Raw genomic sequence first — 18,389 nt, 5'->3', positions numbered from 1 at the left:
TGTAGGAGCTTTGGAAGCTGACAAGATGTTGTCCTGACCAGCAGTTAAGGCCTCTTCTCATCTGTTACGCTGGCATTTCTGACACTGCTCCCTTCAATTACTGTGTCTTTTCTGTAGCGTTTCTTACTTCAAATGCTTTTTGCAAATTATGTGCTACTGAAATTGCTTTATGGGTCTGTATTTGGTAAACTAGTCCATTTGGCGTATCTCAGAATAACAGGAGGAGTTGTAGTAGGGAGGAAGGATCTTCTTGGATTGAATCCATTTTGGTTTGTAGCTTCAAGTACTCTATGCCACTGGTTTTCAGCCTGTGGCCCTTACAGGGGCTTCTGAAGGATGGTCAAACCAGAAGCATAGGTACATGTATGGGTGGGGAAAAAGGCTTCCAACAGCAGTTGTACCTCCACTGAATGCCTTCAAGGGTCCAGAATTTGGGCGCGGGGGGGGGGGGAAGGGAGGGAAACAAACCTTAAGCATGAAGTAGGATAGTATCTCTCATTGTGTTTGTTAAAGTATTGTCTTAAGTATTTATAATGACTGTTCTTAAATAGCAAGATTAACTGGAACAATTCATATAATCCTGGGCTAGTCTTCACTTTCACAGTCTTTATTTTGAATTTGTAATAAACAAACATTCTCATGACCTTTTGACCATCTACAGTCCTTAATGCAAATTTCATAGAGCAAGTTTTGTTCACTTGTTATACTAAGTTTTAACTTCTTAAATTCTAATTTTTTAATAAAGCCTTACTGTAACTTTTATGAGCTTTGACTCATTTACTGTCAATAAATAATGAAGACAAAAAGTCATCTTGTTGTGTGTTTTTTTTTTTAATAGGTTGCTGTAATGAATGGACTGACACTAAAAATGCTGAAGGATTGCATTCCTGAACGTAGGAGTCATGAAATGCCACTGTTTGTGAAGTGACAATACAGTGGCAGTTTGCACTTAGCTGGGGAGGTAGCAAACTGTTTCCTGACTGTCTCAATGCCTGTTGTCAGTTCTTGTGCAAGACTGGAGGGGCCAGGGTGCTCCTTGCTCAGCTTTTGGTGGAGCTGTGGACCCCTGTACCTGGTTGTGCTGCATGTTTGATCCTAGGGAAAGGAGAAATCTGGCATCCTAGAGGGCAGAAAATGAAGACTAGTCTGCTTGCTAAGGGTGTGTGCAGATGGATTTGCACGTAAAGAACTAATTTGGGCTTGCAGATGGGTCATTTTGTTTATCCTGACCCCTTTTACTGTGTCCCATGCAGGGTGCAAGTGGTGGCACGCTGCTTCCTGCAGCCTGGAGTAGCAGGGAGCTGCTGCAGCCCCTTCCTGTCCGGGGGCTCAGTATTTCACTGCTGCCTCTCCTGCCCTCCCTGCAGTCATCTGCCACCTGGGGGAGCGCAGGTGTTGCCTCTCTCTCCCTTCCCTGGGGTGATTGCTGCTGCTGCTGCCTCTGAACCATTCAGTCTCCTGCCTGTGCAGTCTCCTGAAGGACTCCAACTCCATGTGCATCTCCCTGGGCAAATCACCCAGCCCTGAGCTGCCATCGTCTCGCAGCTCAGCCATGAAGGAGCAGCAGCGTACAGTGAGTCCACTTGCTTAGGGAAGGACATGGGACGGGGAGGAGCAGCTGGGTTGTACCCAGCCCCAGCATCCTTCCTGTCATATCTGCCAGCTATCTTCTGCTGTTCCCGGCCTCTGTGGCCCAGCTGGAGGAAAAAACCCAGACTTGCTCTCTTTGTGCAAAGCTCTGTGCGATTTAAAGCAAAAGTTGGGTGTAAGTATCCTGCAGAGGAGAAAACTGTATAGTAGGGGAGGTGAGGCTGGGTAACCTGGCAGGTGGTGGTGGTTAGTCCTCCTTGAACAGTGATTTTCAGTGTGCCCATCTCTTTGGGATCTGTTTGAGTGACAGATTCATAATAAGCAGCTAAAAGCAGCTGTGATTATAGTCCTGTCTGAGTCTGCACCATTGCTCCAGGACCTTGGCATCTCTCTGTGTTAATCAGCGTTAAGAGGAGTGCTTTCAAAATGTAATCCTTTCCGGAGTTTCAACCTTCAACCCTGTGGCTCTGCTAAACTCAAGCGTTGCCCTCACATTGTGCTGAAACACAACTGAGGCAGACACAAACCTCTGCTCAAAGTGGAATTGCTTAAAATAAAGTCAATAATATCCAGAATACCTTGCATTCCTCTCTAATGCATGAAAAAGCCTTAGTACTTGGTGTGACCTGTCTCCACATGCTGCTTATTTGGGTTTGTTTTCTTACCCTCAGTGGCTAGGGCTACCAAATACAGTGATTAACTGAACTATTCTGGAGGTTAAGTCTGTCCAAGAGAGACTTGCACTACCCCCTATTCCTCCTGCAGGACTTGGGATTATGGTGTGTGAGATAATATTTCCAAATGCTTCAAAGAGATGAGTTCAGCCCATGGGAATGAGATGCTCATAGCAGTGTCACTTAGCTGTGTTTAGGGAGATGATGAAGCTAAGTTAATTGTTGCATTCTTCTGAATCTTAAAAGCTAGCCAAAGCCAGGGAGCCCACCCTGTACTCTGAGATACTCACAGTGAAGAAATGTTCCTTTGCTGTTGCTGGAACTACTCAAAAACATCTATTACAGTGCTTGAGACTGGGAGCTGTTTGTGAAACCTTCATTAAATTGACATGTAGCTTGTTATTGTGGGAATAAATCTGGTTCCTATAGTAACTAGTTGCTTGTGACTGGTGGGGCCGTAGAACAACTCTGTTTCAATAATTGCACACCTTCCTGATGAGGCATCATTTATGTGCATTATGCAGTGTTCTATCAGCATCAGCTCTCCTGTCAGGAGCTGCTAAGGGAATGCTGCTGTATTTTATGAAGGGGAAAACAGCCATGGAAAGGTGAAAATAGAATTTTTCAAATCTCTGTTATTAGCTGAGACCCCAAGGACAGCTTTTAGGTGGGATTTTGAATAGACCCTCTACCAGGCACACAGGTTTGGGACTGTGCAAGTCACCCATAGCTGCAAAGTGAGTCAGGGCCAGAGCAGGACCCCAGCTTCAGGGGGCCCAGTTAACCCCACAACTGATCCATGACACCACGTTTTCTCTGTTGTTTCACCTATAGATTAAACAGGCTGAAATATATGTGGTCTCGTATATTATTAAAACTGACAAATACAGCCAGTGTGTTTTAAATCTTCGAGTCAAATTATCATCCGTGTTTCAAAATGGAGTACCGTGTTTCTGACTGATTGAGTTGTGGCACAAGGCACTGGCAGCTACTTGCTACTTTATAATTGCTCCAGTCCTGCGATTAATTCCAGCTTTTGAGGAACCCCACGGGACCTGCACAGATCAGGGCCAACTTGTTCTGATCTGGTTGAACAGGCTCATAATGATTGCTACCTGGGATTAAACAAAATGGGTACTTAGTGAAATGCAATTCCCTTTCTTTGTCATGGATAACTTTAATCAGTGTTTTGGGAACACCAGGGGAATCTGTAAGCATGCTAAGCTCTATCGCTGTTGGTACCACGGTCCCAGACTCCAAAGGTTCCCGCTGGCAGCAGCAATGACACGGCTGAGTTCATTCTGCCACCTTCTCTGTCAATCAGTTGGAGTCTTGCTGTGTTAGAGACAGAAACAGGGGAAGAGGGAGGAAGAATTTGTCAAGATAAAAGTGCAAATCATGGGAGAATTAACTAGTTTAAACTTTATAAACTTCCTTAAACTCTCCAGGCCCTGAGCTTAAGGTTTTAAGATTGATCTGCGGAAGAGATGCAGCGAGAAGCTGTAGATATCGCTGGTGCTTGCACAGAGCTGAGCCCTGTTGCAAGTAAGTCTGGGTGGCCTCAGCAGACATAAGCCACGTGTGTGTGCTGTGTGTGCAGCTGGCCCTTCGCATCCGTCTCATCAACAAAGCAGAAGTGGAGGAGGGAGCTGCCCTCGTTGTCTGCAGAGCAGGTGAGCTGGGGGGGAATTGTGCCTGGGCTGCAGGAGAGCCCCCGCGATGGGGACCGGGGAGTCTGCCAGGTACCACGTGGACCACCACGAGACTCTGGCTCTTCTCGTTGACGTGCAAACACTTGCTTTCAAATCCTGCAAGACTCCTGGCCTTGCTGTGACACAGCAGGCACGCAGCTTCCCGTGCAAATGCCACTTCTTTTCTCCAGTTCTGCATCTTTCACCTCTTGCTCCTCTTTTTAAGAGGCAGGGATTGCAGGAGGTCCCCACTTACGTTTTCTACAGTGCCACATCTGTTTACGTATTTTATTGTGCCCTTGTTATTCACCTTCTTTTCCAACGTAAATCCCATTATTTTCTGTCATGCTTCAGCTGATCTTTCTCTGAATGCTTTCTGAATGCACCTAATTCTGTAGTATATCTTGTGCCTTGTCTCCACGCAATAGTCAAATGATAGCAGCCCTCAGAAGCAAAGAGAGCATGAATCTCTCTTTCTTCTTTATGGGTTGTCTTACAAATGCAATTTTTGTTTAGCACTTTACTGGTGAAACATCCTTTTTTTTTTTTTTCCCTTTTCTTTTTTTTTAAAGCAGCCATTGACCTCACAAGGGTATCAGCTTTATTTTTATACAGCTTATTCAGACTTGCATCATCTGCCCTGAGATCCATTTTCTCTAATGGAAATCTGGGAAGGAAATGTGCATTACATTAGTCTGAGTAACTTCTACCTATGAGAATGAGTTTCTCTTAATAATGCAAATAACTGTAATTATGAAAGCAAATTAATTGACTGGGCAGCTGAAGTACTTAGATTTCTTAGTGTATTTTGATTTACATCATGTTCCCTGCTATTTTTACTCCCAGCCTAACTCATTTAGAGCTGCTTCTGTCTGCTTATTAATCCTAACCCAAAATTGACTCTGTTAGTGTCTTGTTATGTTTTAATGCTTCCGTGCAATAGCAGCAGATGTATGCTTTTAGAATACTGCTAGTTAGACAAGGTGTTAGCCCCAGATTGGAAGAGAAGGACTCTTTTGGATGCGTGGATACGCTGCAAGCAAAATTTGGATGTTACAAGGACTCAGTAAAAGGGGCCTGAAAGTGTTACAGACAGAATTCCTAAAGGAAACATGCTGATCTCATTCTCCAGGCTCTGCTCTTGGCTGTCACACTTGCATGTGCACATCATTACGTGTCAGCCCATCTTTTGCAGGCAGATGCCACTGCCGAGGATAAACCAGGAGTTCCCTTAGGACTTTGTTCTTGTGTTGCTTCAGGTTTTAAGGCCTGAGCTGGACGAGTGAAAACTAAAGAATTTTTTTAAAAAAAGTCATTGTGGTCATTGAAAACTTGCAGATCAAAACTAAAGATACGCATTAGAGGCTTGGAATTTAGCAGGAAATGCAAAAGAAAAAGAAAAAACAAAGTCTTGACATTTCCTGAACACCCACGGGCACTTGTCCTAGATACTTGTCTCTCTCCCCTGCCTGGCACACCAATGCAGTTATTCTGTAGGTCAAGCAGTGGTTTATCTATGCTCTAGTTGCTTATCTAATGATCTGTTTACCTGAGAGAGAGTGAAAGCTGCTCTGGAGTAGGAGGCACAGGGTTCTCTGTCCCTTCCCTTGAGGCCTGAGCATTTCCTTATGAGCCGTTTCAGTGGAGGAGAAAGAATACCATTCTCCACAGTAATTATATACGCTGATAATTATGCACTAAAATAGGTCCTAAGGGACTGAAAAGAAACAGAACCAGTTCTGTAACCTGCTGCAACTCCTCTCCCACCTTTGTTTTTTCCCTTAATAAAAGCCAGAAATGGAATGAAGTTTCTGTCCTTGACCAATGCAGATATTTCTATCCGTTCTTCTGCAGAAAAGGCTTTGGAAGATGACTTTGGGCACTTTTGCTCCCAAGAAACTTAACTATTTTCTTTCACAGCTCCTCTGTCTGAATCTTGGCCGAAAATTGAGGTAAGAGGTCCTGTCCCTCTCCTGCTTGCATGGGGGTTGGTTGGGTGTCGTGTCCATGCAACCACCACTATTACCCAATGCCAGCGACTGTTTCACTGCACAACGGACCTTCAAAGCATTTTGCAGCAGCTACCAGTTCTCCAAATTACAGAAGTTGTGACATCAGTTGCAAAACAAAGCTTGTCGGCCTCCGCATTGTGCGTATAAGTGTGTTTTCCACACAAAGCTGTAGCGCAATGTTCCTTTGGCCAAGAAATGCGATGGTGATAGTGCTGTAAGAAATCCCAACAGGCTGTTAACCAAACCCAGACATAACGGTTCTTCTTCTGATTTTATTTTATAACAGAGGGTGGTCCTGATGGATCCAAGTGAAAATCCAGATGACATCTTGCAAGCTAACAGATCCCGAAAAAAAACATTTGTATTTGACATGGGTTTTGATCACAGACCAACCCAGGTAACATCCTTTTTTTTTTTTTTTTAACCAAAAGGCTTAACATTAGAATTGTTTTCCCTGCTTAGATGAATATTTTTGGCAGGGTAGTAGAACTGCACATCCCAGAGGCCACATGTCACCCAGACAAAAGGCGATGGTGCTGAAGGTGAGAGGACTGTGAGGGTTTTCCTTTTGTCAGAGAAGCGGGGAGATGTGCAGTATTCAGTCTGCCTCTCCCTCCCTCAACACAGGGAGGGACACACCTGAGCAGAGATGAAGAGCTTTGTCTCCCAAGGTCTCCTCTGGTGAATAGGATCATTGTCACGTTGCTTGGCTCTATTGCTCACACACTTCTTCCCTGTGCCTCTTTTGTTTTACAGGCTCATGAAGGGAGCTCTAGCGCCCTTTCTGAGCTGTGTCTTGCAGACAGAGGTAAGGTGCAGTATGAGGATTTCATCAGCACCTGCATTTTGCAATCACCGTGATGGGACTGCAGCCTTGCTTCTCACAAGCAATTCAGTTGTCTGTGTTCTCTTTCATTGAAACTTCAGTGTAGCACCCTTGTATGCTACCTAGGACATTTTTGGAGGCCCAGTGGCACTTCTCAATAAAGCATAAGGTCAGGGAGAGAATTTACTCCCTTCTTCAGCAGACACAAAGAAAAAACAAAGCATTCCATGTTCAGAGTCCAAGAAAATAATCAAATTTAAGGACATTTATTTTAGTAAGCTCCTGCATCTTGCCTGCCTTTAGAAAATTCAATAAATCTCTGTGCTTTTCTGCTCCTTCTGATGATGTGTCAAAATTCAAATAGTTCACAAATTGTTCCAAAGCCCAGGAAATTTGTAAAACATAGTGAGAAAATCATGGGGAATGCAATTAGGTATAGATTGTTTGGACAGCTGTTACGCCTGACCATAAGTTTATGCTTTTTTTGACTGAATTAGGGGGAAGTATATGTGTCTACAACCAAAAGCCTGATAGGAGGAGTCATTTCTGGCTACAATGCAACCATTTTTGCATACGATCCAACAGGTAAAGCAGTCCATGTAGCTGTCCTGCTCCAGATGAATAAAATGTATCTGTACAAACCAGAAATGAACTATAATGCCAATTAATTGCTTACTGTTGAGGACGAGACTGAAGCATTAAAATACTATTCTCATCAGGAAGTGTGGATCTTCCTTTAATGCTAAAGTAACAGCAAAGCTGCCCTGTTTGAGACGACACTTAATTAGGGTGGAATCCAGTGGAGACAAATCTTTGCATTAAAAGGGAGGAGGAGATGAGGGTGTCTGTGCAATGCTGGAGACTGATCTCAGGAGAACAGATACAGCTGTAGAAAGCTCCTATAGACTACAGACTATGAAAATACATTTCTACCCTAGCTCTGAACACCTAGGTGGGCAGTTAACCTACCTATCTGCCCACCTGCAAGTCCTCTTCCTACCCATTTTGGATGGCACGTGCCACGTCTTTCCTGCGGCAGTGTCACCGTGGGGTGAGAAACTGGAGTAACTGGAGGACGTTAGGGGATAAAGGACAGAAATCAGTAGGAAACCAGGCTTTATTTGTTGTGGAAACTTGCTCACATGGAAGTTGGTCTTTGCTGCTGTTCTTTGTATCTTTAACAAGAGCAGGAAAAAACTACATAATGCTAAGGATGGACTGTGAACCGGGGATTTACATCCGCACTCCTAATCACCTCTCTAAGGCCCTTGAAGCTGCCACCGAGGAGATGGATTACAGAGTCTCCATGTCCTACCCGGAGGTGAAGTGCCTGTGTTGCCCTGGATCCAGGGTCTGTGGGAATTCAGCAAGCCCCTGGGAGCAGGCGTAATGGGAAGTGGGGTGTCCAAGTCTGTCCATCGTGTGGCACTCCCCTTGGGTTGTACAGCTCCAATCTTCCCTTCCACCCCAAAGAAATACAGGATCAACTCAACCCTCTTTGCAGATCTAAGGACCCAATGCTAGTCTCACACCAACCCCTCGTTTCTTACCCTCAGATCTATAACAAAGTGATCCGTGACCTCCTGAACCCATCCTCGGGGTTCTTAGACCTGAGAGAGAATCCCAGAGGCAGCATCCAGACAGCAGGAATTATGGAAGTCTCCAGTACAAATGCTCAGGAGGTACCTTGGGCTACAGCCCACGGTGAGGGGAAAGGGAGGGGGTTTGTGCTTTCATGCATCAATGCTTTAAAATTTCTTGATGCTTTCCTATTGCCTGTGCCTTACTCAATAGCAAGGACCTTTTGTAGCAGGACCTTGGTGGAACTGGATTAAAGTGATGAACTGTATGGAAAGGGCTGATTATGGAGCCATGTGAGTGGTAGAATCCAGGCTAAAATCCCCGGCTAACCTGCTAGCTCTGCTTCCCCAGGGTGCATGCTGCTTTCCTGGAAGGACAAGAGTGCTTTGATTGGTGTACACATGTCAACAAACCATTTGGAGAGGGAGAAGAAATAACGAAACCCCCTTGAGCTACACTGACGTGCACTTCTACATGTGCCTTGGACCTGAGATAAACCGGCCTCCCAGGAAAACAGCCCCAAACCCAGAAAACTCGCACTTCCAAGGTCACAAGCCAAAGGGGGAGGTCAGGGGAAAATCAACAGCGAAACCCCTGCTAGCATGAGCGGGACCAGAGTTTGCCTGTGCCCCGGGTGAGGGGTTCAGTCTGCGGGGAACGCCATGCTGTGGCTCGGGCAGAGCTGTACATCTCTGCGTGCTTTTCTACATCATTTAGATCACACAGCTGTTAATGAAAGGAAACAAGCAATGCATCCAGAAACCCACTGCTGCCAACAAGACGTCCTCCCGCTCGCACGCAGTGCTGCAGGTGATGGTGACACAGAAAAGCTGAAGGAAGGCGATCAGCGAGGAAGTGCGAGTTGGAAAGCTTTGCATGGTTGACTTGGCAGGGTCGGAGAGAGCAGCCCAGGTACGGCTGGAGCTCGGCAGCTTTTGGTGAGACCGCGGTGGAGCCGCTGTCCTGCTGTGCAGCTCTGCATGCCTGTCCTCATCCCTGGGGAAACCAGCGCTGTGTGTTTCTCTGTTGCTTTAGAGCAGTACTTTGTACTTGAGACAGCCTGAAAATAAATACAAATTTTGATGATATTGGTAATATCTTTTATTAGACCAACTAGGATAATTAGAAAAATGTAAACCAGTTTTTGGTGCGGCCTTTTCTCAGGTCTGAAAAAGCAGCAGTGAATTTCATATCTAAAGAGAAGCTGAGGTCCGTTAGGCAGGGATCGGCTGGGCTGTTGGAGAGAAAGCTGGTACCAGTGGAATAGCGGGATCCCCGTGGGTGGAAAATAAAGCAGCTGGCTCTTATGGGACGGAGGAAACGTCGGAACTCAGGGAGACAATCTGAGGGAGAGGGATTTTACACACCCAGCATTTCTACTGAGAACAGGAATTCTGGAGTGATGTAGTTATGCATCTTAATTTCTGAAATAATCTTTAGAAGATAATTAATAGCTATCTTTTAAGAACCAAGAGGTCAGAGCCGGGTCATCTTTTCTAAGAAATGTACTCCTACCAGCACCTCTGTGCCTCAGCGTGGGGTTTAACCCTGCACTTTCAGGTTGATTTTGCAGGAGGCATTGCTTTGACATCCAAACCTTGACCCCAGTGATGCCACACATCTTCCCCAGGCGCAGAGCCACCGTTCTGAAGCATGTGCTTTGTCTGTCTGTCCCCCCTCCCTCCCTACCCTCTCAACAGACTCAGAACCAGGGCAAGAGGATGAAGGAAGGAGCCCACATCAACCGCTCGCTGCTGGCTTTGGGCAACTGCATCAACGCTCTGAGTGAGAAGGGGGGGAGCCGGGCCCAGTTTGTCAATTTTCGAGACAGCAAACTCACGCGCCTGCTGAAGGTACTGTACACTGCAGGTCAGCAAGGAGCTTGGTGTGTCTGTTGCTGGTAACACTGCTCAAATCAGACAGGGCTTGAGAGCTGGTCCTTGAGCATCTCTGTGCATTGTCTTTATCCAGGTTGGAACGCTCCTCCAGGATCTTGCATGAGCTTTGCAATGCAATCAGGGCTTGACTCGGACAGTACTGTCTCTATAATAAACACGTTGCCTTGTCATCTGTGCTGTTAAGGCAGGACCTCCTACAGGGTTAAGGAAATCCTACAGATTTGGGTTGTACGTGTCTAAGCTCGCAGGTGATAAGTGATTTTTTTTTTCTTTTTTAATGAACTTACTGCCTTTGAATGTTTCATCCCTTTTATAAGATTTGTCTGAAACTGGCCAATAAATCTGGATGTTGTTGGGGCAGGAGGAAGAGAGACTAAGAGTGACTATGTGCTGTCATAAGTCATCTCTCCCTTAGGAAATCAGAACGGTTGCAAACAAGGTCTTTGCTACACACCAGTATTTTATGGATCCTTTACAACTTCATTTCTGAACCTCACCTCAGGCCTTGGTGCTGAGCTACCGCTGTCGCTGCCTGACAGATGTTTTCTAGAGGATGGTGGGGAGGAGAAGGGATGGAGAAAAAGGCAGGCTTCTGTTGTGAGCAGCACTGAGAAGCTGCCAGCATATCTGTGGATATTGCGATTTTCTTGCAAAAAATCTTCTTTTATAGAAAGTTATTTACTTACTGATTTTGCTGTTGATGGAGAGAGGGCCTAATGAATGGTGTTCTACCCGCACTTCCTTCACTCCTAATTGGGATTCTCCACCAGAACCTCAATGAACCGCAGGGGTACCCAGCCACGGTGGTTACCACCGAGCAGCAAGCCCCTGTCGTGTCCATACTAACCACATCAACGTTGCATCCCTCTAGGACTCATTAGGGGGCAACAGCAGGACTGTTATGATTGCACATATCAGCCCAGCCACTACCTCCTTTGAAGAATCTCGAATGACCTTGATCTATGCCTATCGAGCAAAAACCATCAAGACACAGGTAAATGAGCGAACAACTCACAACGAGGTGGGGGTTAGAGATTAAAATCTTGCAAAGTGGAAATGGAAGATGTAGTGGATGAAGAGAGAACAAACTTCAGGAGAGGGCAGTGCAGGATGGTGTAGGGGCTCAGTGCAAGTGATAGAAGAAAAGCAGATGAAGGGAACAGTGGAAAGCAAATTGTGTGGGTCGTGGATGAGAAGAGGGATATGAGGGTCAAAACAAGGGAGCAGAATAATGGAAAGGCAGAGGATGATGTGTTTGGTATGGACCTGGGTGCAGAACATATGGAATGATGGTCAGAAGATGACTTATTGGGAGGACAACATATGGGGAATGTCCCAGTGGGGATGCTGGTCCTGGAAGAGGAACTGAGGGGCTGCAGAAAGGAGGAATAAAATGGAGACGCTTGTGAGGTGAAGGAAGATGAACAGTGATCTACAACAGGGTTTTCACTCTTTGTGAATCTCTGTGTTTTCCCTGTGGACACAGGGTCCCTGGCTTTTCTCTGTTACCTTTTGGAAATTTCCCAGAATTAGGGAAAACCACTAATTTACAGTTTCCCCACTCATGAGGGAAAATTCTTCCCCATTACAGGATTCAGTGCCCCTCCAACTGGAAGCATAGCTTTGTTTGCAGCCATTGTACCAATAACGGACCATGGAACAAATGCTCATGGATTCTGTCTCACCAGGTAAAATGTAACCTGCAGAATGTCTCCTACCACATCGACCAATACACCAGCATCATCACGGACCTCTGCAAGATCAAGCGTCTGAAGGCGAGGGTTGAAAACCAGGAGAAGGAGAAAAGTGCAGTCAGCTCCGACCTCAGGGATCTGCAAGGTAGAGCCAGGAGCAAGAACTGTTCTGGGGTATCTGGAGGGAAGAGAGCAGGGAGAGGAGCTGTGTGGACAGGTTGTGGTAGCGCTTGGTGGGCCTCCATGCAGACGTAGCTGGGGGAAGTTGATTCAGCAATGCTCGTAGAGAAGCAGAGCGGAGAACACAGTCTGATGGCCAGTGCAGGCAGGCAGGGGAGCTGAAGTTGGTTTTCTGCGTAAGCCTGTCTCTGATGTACTGTGTGACTCTGGAAAACACATTCAACCTTCTCAGCATCTTCCCCAACATTAAAATGTGTTAAATTTCATAAACCTGCCCTTGAAAAGAGCTTTGAATCAAGTGGTGTGGGAAGTCCTGACTCTCACAGAGAGGTGACTGAGTTTGTAGCCTGCGTCATCGCGGGCTCTGAGGCTGTGTCAGGACACAGAGCTCTGTTGTATGGTTCGTTGCACTTAATTAAAAAATATAAAATAGGGAGGGAGGCAGGGCGAAGCTTTTAAAACACTGATTGTTCTGCCCTGGGGATTGTTCCTTCTGTCAGTGAATCTGGCAAGGAATGAAATAAAATAAAAATAGTCAAGTTCTCTGACAGACAAGACGTGAGGTATAATAGGCCTCTGCTACCAATACCCAAGGTCATTTCTAGATGACAAGCACAGAAAACTGATACCTTTTTCTTTTTGGCGGGTGGAAAGGTGGAAGAGATGTCCCTGCAATGCAGTATCCTCATAATACTCATAAAAGCAGTTATCAATGAGACCTATTATTGTTAATAATACAATCATAAAGATATATCAGATTTCTTAAGCACATGATTAACTTCAACAGACTGCAGAATAAAGCAGAGTCCTATAAACGAATGCCTTGTAACATGTGGCCCGAGTGGCTTGGTCCCAGAGTAGTTTTGTGGGGACTTGGCAGAAGTTCATCTGGCCTAACGTCAGATCAGAAATGTCTTTGGCAGAAGTTCACCTGGCCTAACGTCATGTCAGAAATGTCAGAGAGGCACCAAGGCTCTGAGGCACACAGTGGCCGAGTAATGAACACCTTGCGGTGGGCACAGCTGATGGGGGCTTTCAGGGAGCAAATGGAGATGTGTCGCAGCCTGATGGAGCTGGAAAAAACCAACATTGAGCTGCACGTTGACACCTGCAGGCACCTCCTAACAATGACAGAGTGAGTACCTCCTTCGCTTTCAGCATGATTTATACATGGACCTCCAAACTCGCCATGAGAAACGCCAATATCCCATGGTCCCCCCAACAAAAATGACAAAAGGATGATACCAAGTGTAGGTTTGAGATTTACCTGTGTGATGAGGAAAAACTCGGGAGGGTGGTGGTCTGCAAACGGTACCCAGGGATTTAAGGTAGATTAAGTTCATGCAACTCTGAGCCTTAGATTAAGGTGATATATTTGCAACGGGTGATTTCTGCTATTGAGAAATGCATCCTGGTGCTTGTAAGGAGACTGCAGCCTGCACATCGTTCTGCACTGCAGTGCAATTGCCTGATGTAGCTCTGTAAAGCAACCAGCTACCTCTAGCATCAAGTTCAAGCTCAAGACTAAAAGTATAGGTACCTCACCTCTATTTGGATCCTATTCTGGACTTGTGTTTTAATGGAAAAACTGGATGGCAGCACAGACTGGGATTGTTGATCCTTCCATGGTCCAGTCACTCTGTGTTTGTGACGTGGTTTCCATCCAGATGCACTGTATCTGGGCATGATTTCATGTCAGAGAAAGCAGCATCATCCCTTTCTTCTGGATAAACTATAAGTAGGTGTCAGTTCCCTCTCATTATCGCTAGTCACCCACCTAATGCCTCTGTAAATTTTATAGTCACTTAGGATTTGGGTCATTTGTAGTTAAAACAGTCTTCAGGACATTAAAGATACTCAACAAGTACCTGTGAACAGGCAACAGTTTGTGATGAGGTGGGGAAAAGCACTGTGCTCATTGCCATGGAAAGATCACATAGGAGGCCTGCCTTATAGACTTCCAAACGGGAGGAAGCTAATTGCGCTCTTCTGCATGGTTTCTCCAGCTCCAGAGCAGCCTGAACTAATTAGCTCTGCTGCTGTAATGCAAGAAGTTGGACAGATACAATGAAGGGCTACGCATGCATTGTTAGAGTTATGTCACCATGTCCCAGAAGTTCTTTGCTTTTTTTGCTGGCAGCTGGGAACGAGAGAAGGCTCAGGGTGCATGCAAGTACGACAAGCCAGCAAAGGAGGAGAAAGATGAAAACACAGAGGAGGAAGACAGGGAAGCGGATATCATAGATTCACCTGAACCTCATGAAGTTACAGTAGCAAGAGAAGAGATCAACCTGCTGCTGGCAGAACAGCGCAGGACGGCGGCCCTGAAGGTGAGGAGGTGAAGGTGCCCTTACGGTCGCACGGCTGGCCTCTGCCCAGCAGCTGCTTGCGGGCAGGATGGCAGCAGCGTAACTCAGAGCGGTTCTTGTGGTTTTGGGCTAGCGCTGCAAAAGCAGTGTGGCACCTGTATTGCAGCTGGACTCCTAAACACTTTGGTCTGCTGAAGGAAGCAGCATGAGAACATTGATGTTTGCATCCTGCCTCTGTCCCTTAGCCAGAGGGACTTTTTTTAGGATGAAGGAAAAGCACCCACTGGGCTTGTGCACCCATAAGTGAGCTAATTCTTCCCTTTTCCCCTTCCTGGGACATTTTGAGGGTTTGTCACTCACTGGTTGTTCAATGTTTCGGTAATCACTTTTGGTGATTATTGTTTTGGTAGCTAATGTTAATGTTTGTGAGTTCCTCTAGGCAAGGACTGTGTGTCTGGATATATCTGCCATGAATGAAACATGGTGGCTGCTAGTAGAATAAGCAAAATACTTTTTGTAGACATTACTTTAATCTCAGCATGAAGGACACTGCACAGAATTGCTCAGATGCCTTTGTCATCCCAAGAAGCTGAGCTGCCTTGACAAACCCCTATCTATCTTCTTCACACAGAGCTGGAGCAGCACTTAGCAAATGCCAAGGAAAAAGCTTCCCAGATGGAGCAGTTTTTCCCCAGACAAATCACCAGTGAGGATCAGCAGGAGGTGCTAAGGCTCCTCTGCAGAGCCCATGAGCTTGAGCTTGGCAACACAGAGCTGCAGGCAGGTACACTGTACAAGGAGAATCTATTGTGCCAGAAGGATTTTGTGATCCAGCAACTGCAGCAGCACATGCTACTCTGCGAAGAAATTATTCAGCGGCAGCAGATGCTGATAAAAGGTAAAGCAGCACCTTTGCTCCTGCTCTGTCATTATCTCCGAGCTTTGTTTTCTGATGGCAAACTGGAGAACAATCCACCCGGATAACCTTGTCTTGGATGTCATGACTCCACAGTTCTCAGCTGTTTCTCTAGGAGTGATCTTTAACTCTTCCTCCCCATTTCTGCTCCAGCCCAGAACATTCCCCTCCCAGAGACACTGGCGAGGTTACACCACCTGCACCTCTCTGAGCTGGAGGAGGGAACGCTGAACCGCCTGCTTCTGCTACATTTAGTGATGTCCAGCATGCTCAGGGTAAGTCAGAGCAGATCCTTGTGCTGGAGAATCCACGCTGTCCCATGATCTTGTGTCATGGTCACAGATTCACACACACCTAAAGCCTGGCTGGGTCCTGGTGCCAGTCAGGAGCTGTACAGAGCTTTGTTTTATGAACATGTTGTCTCTGGAGCTCCGCTCTCCTTCCCTTTGAGAATTAATAAGGCTTTTAGCGACAGAAAAGGACCCAGGCAGTGCTGTGCATGAGCCAGCGTGTTCATCCTCCCAGTTCCTGTTGCGTCAGATTTGAGAGAGATAACTGGCTTGGTGGCAAACAGAAAAGCAAAGGTTAGATGGCCAAACATGCAACTCCCCAAGGAGATTATCTTATCTGGAGGCCTGTGCTTGCTCACGGCACAGTTGTTACTGAGGTCCTCAGGTCTTTCCTGCAAGAAAGGAAAGATGCTGCTGGCCCCTTTGTCTTTGGAAAACTTGTGTGTGTTTTGAGACAGTAAGGGGCTGCCAGGAAATTGCCAGTCTTCAGCAGGGAGTCCAAGCAGCAGCGTCTCCTGTTTATTATGATTGCCTAGAATGAATGGGGCAAGGAGTTGGGTTTCACCTTGAATAATAAACTTAATGCTAGTCTTGTTGTTATATGAGAGATTAAACTACGTTGGGTGCATTTCCACAGGAGGGGAGCAAATAGCAGGTGGCTGGAACTATGGAAAAGCACACGAGACATCAAGAGTGTGTTTGTGACCGCAGGCTGGGAGCCAGGGCTAGAGGAGGGGCTTTAGAGTGAGAAAAATCTGCCAAGGATCTCATTCTTCCCTCTTCCTGCAGCCCCATAACAGCCCTTCTCTGGATGTAAGTCAGCATCTGGATCTAAATAAAGATGAGATCAGAGAGGGTCTACCTGGGAACATGAAGGATCTTCCCTGGGGGGGGGGAAGTTTGACATTCCCTCCATCACCCTTAAGTCAGACAGGTAATGTGAATCTTTCTCATTATTAGACTTATTCTCTAGGGCATGGGGACCTGGCAGCTCCCAGCTAAGTCCCCAAAGCTGGGCGATACCAAACTGGAAGAATCTCCAGAAACTGGAATCTGTAAGAAGAGAGTTTCCTGGTATACTGCTCTTGCAAAGTAACTCTGTGTTTTAGCAGGAACCTTCTCTGCAGAGAGGGCTATGGGAGATGTTTGGATTTGCTTCTATTGACTGGCAAGCATTTAAACCGAATAAAGTAGCAAAGTTTGTGAGGATCAGGGGACAAAATCTCTCTCCTTCATGAATCCTGAAGTCCTTCCTTGCTGCGTTCTTTATTACCACATCTACCAGGCTTCTGGCTTTCCCCACAGCTTGAGAGCTCTCATCTAGACATGTTTCATCTCTCCCTATTGATAAAGGGCCTGTGCTTTCAGCTATTAACCTCTTGGCATATTCATTTCACAATGGCAGTTGCAGATCATCTAAAACCACACCCTGTAGGAAGGAGGGGTTTCTGAATACCCATCCCAGCCCAACTTTCTCTGTTTTGCCAAAAGGCCCAGTTCAGCAGGTCAGTATGGCAGGAACTGAACTCAAGGCACATTTGTCACGGTTAGCACCTTCCTCTTGTGATGGCAGAAGGTGCACAGCAGCCAAGTCTGTTGTACGTGAGGAAGGTAAACCTTGGCAGGCAATAAAATCGCCCCTAGAGCACTGGCCTTGGGTTTAAGGCCTGGGACTCACTTAAGAGTCCAAGGCTTAGCTGCCACCTCCAATTTGGGCTCTCCCTCTGTGTGAACCACGCAGTCTCTAGCGTGTCCAGTGGAGTGACAGGCGTTGTAAATAGGGATGCACTATACAATGCATGATGTGGTATGAGGGGACCTGTGTTGTCCAGGATGATCACCTCCTTTCATGCCATTAACTGACCTGCTGGGCCCTGATTTGATGACTATCTGGTGAGATGGATTTCACTCAGCACCCTGGAACAGAAGGGAGAGTTAGGAGCTCATCAGTCTCTTGCTCGCTGGCTGACTCATTTTGTAGCCATGGCTCTATATGGGAGATACCCAGTCAAAAAGCTTTGCCTCTGTTTCTCTATACATAGAAGTTGTTATAACAATAGTTCAGGTGAAATTGAATGTCTTCCAAATGTTTGAAAGTGCTATGAAGGGGAAAAGTATACAAGCTTTGAATGAAAAGCAGATTTTGCTGCAATTGCTTTGATTTTTAGCAGAAACCAACAGGTGTTGCTGCAGGAAAGACAATTCCCAGGCTGCGTTCCCCCACCTCTCTAGGCTTGCATGGGAAAAAGTCACCTGCAGACATTGCTGCTGTTCCACTGAGTCTGGAGACCTTGAAGGAAAGTGCTGCCAGCACCAAAAGCACCTCCCTCATTGCAGTCAGTTGCCCAGTTCCAGACCCCAACACAGAAGCCTTGGGAGCAAAGTCTCCTCAGCCCTCTTCTCTGAGGAGGTGTCATGGTTTAGCCCCAGCCAGCAACGAAGCCCCACCCAGCCGCTTGCTCACTCCGCCTCGGTGGGATGGGGAGAGAATCAGAAGAGTAAAAGTGAGAAAACTCGTGGGTTGAGATAAAGACAGTTTAATAGGCAAAGCAAAAGCTGCACACGCAAGCAAAGCAAAGCAAGGAATTCATTCACTCCTTCCCATGGGCAGGCAGGTGTCCAGCCATCTCCAGGAAAGCAGGGCTCCATCACGCATAACGGTGACTTGCAAGACAAACGCCATCACTCCGAACGTCCCCCCCTTCCTCCTTCTTCCCCAGCTTTATAT

General features: G+C 46.4%; 1 protein-coding gene across 1 annotated transcript; it reads left to right on the top strand.

Annotated features, from left to right (window-relative positions):
- Positions 1-1,492: 1,492 nt before the first annotated feature.
- On the top strand, positions 1,493-15,917 carry LOC140659124 (kinesin-like protein KIF19). The gene is given in 18 exon segments (XM_072878383.1): positions 1,493-1,573; positions 3,865-3,937; positions 5,876-5,907; positions 6,254-6,364; positions 7,291-7,378; positions 7,513-7,515; positions 7,981-8,114; positions 8,350-8,475; positions 9,092-9,286; positions 10,075-10,227; positions 11,144-11,266; positions 11,961-12,111; positions 12,305-12,313; positions 13,107-13,281; positions 14,287-14,476; positions 15,089-15,353; positions 15,525-15,646; positions 15,897-15,917. Coding segments are annotated over 18 exon segments (2,052 nt in total).
- Positions 15,918-18,389: the final 2,472 nt, after the last annotated feature.

Source organism: Ciconia boyciana, chromosome 13 (genome assembly GCF_034638445.1).
Source record: "Ciconia boyciana chromosome 13, ASM3463844v1, whole genome shotgun sequence".
NCBI lineage: Eukaryota > Metazoa > Chordata > Aves > Ciconiiformes > Ciconiidae > Ciconia > Ciconia boyciana.
The sequence above is the reverse complement of the archived record's forward strand: the minus strand, read 5'-3'. Positions and strand labels throughout refer to the sequence as shown.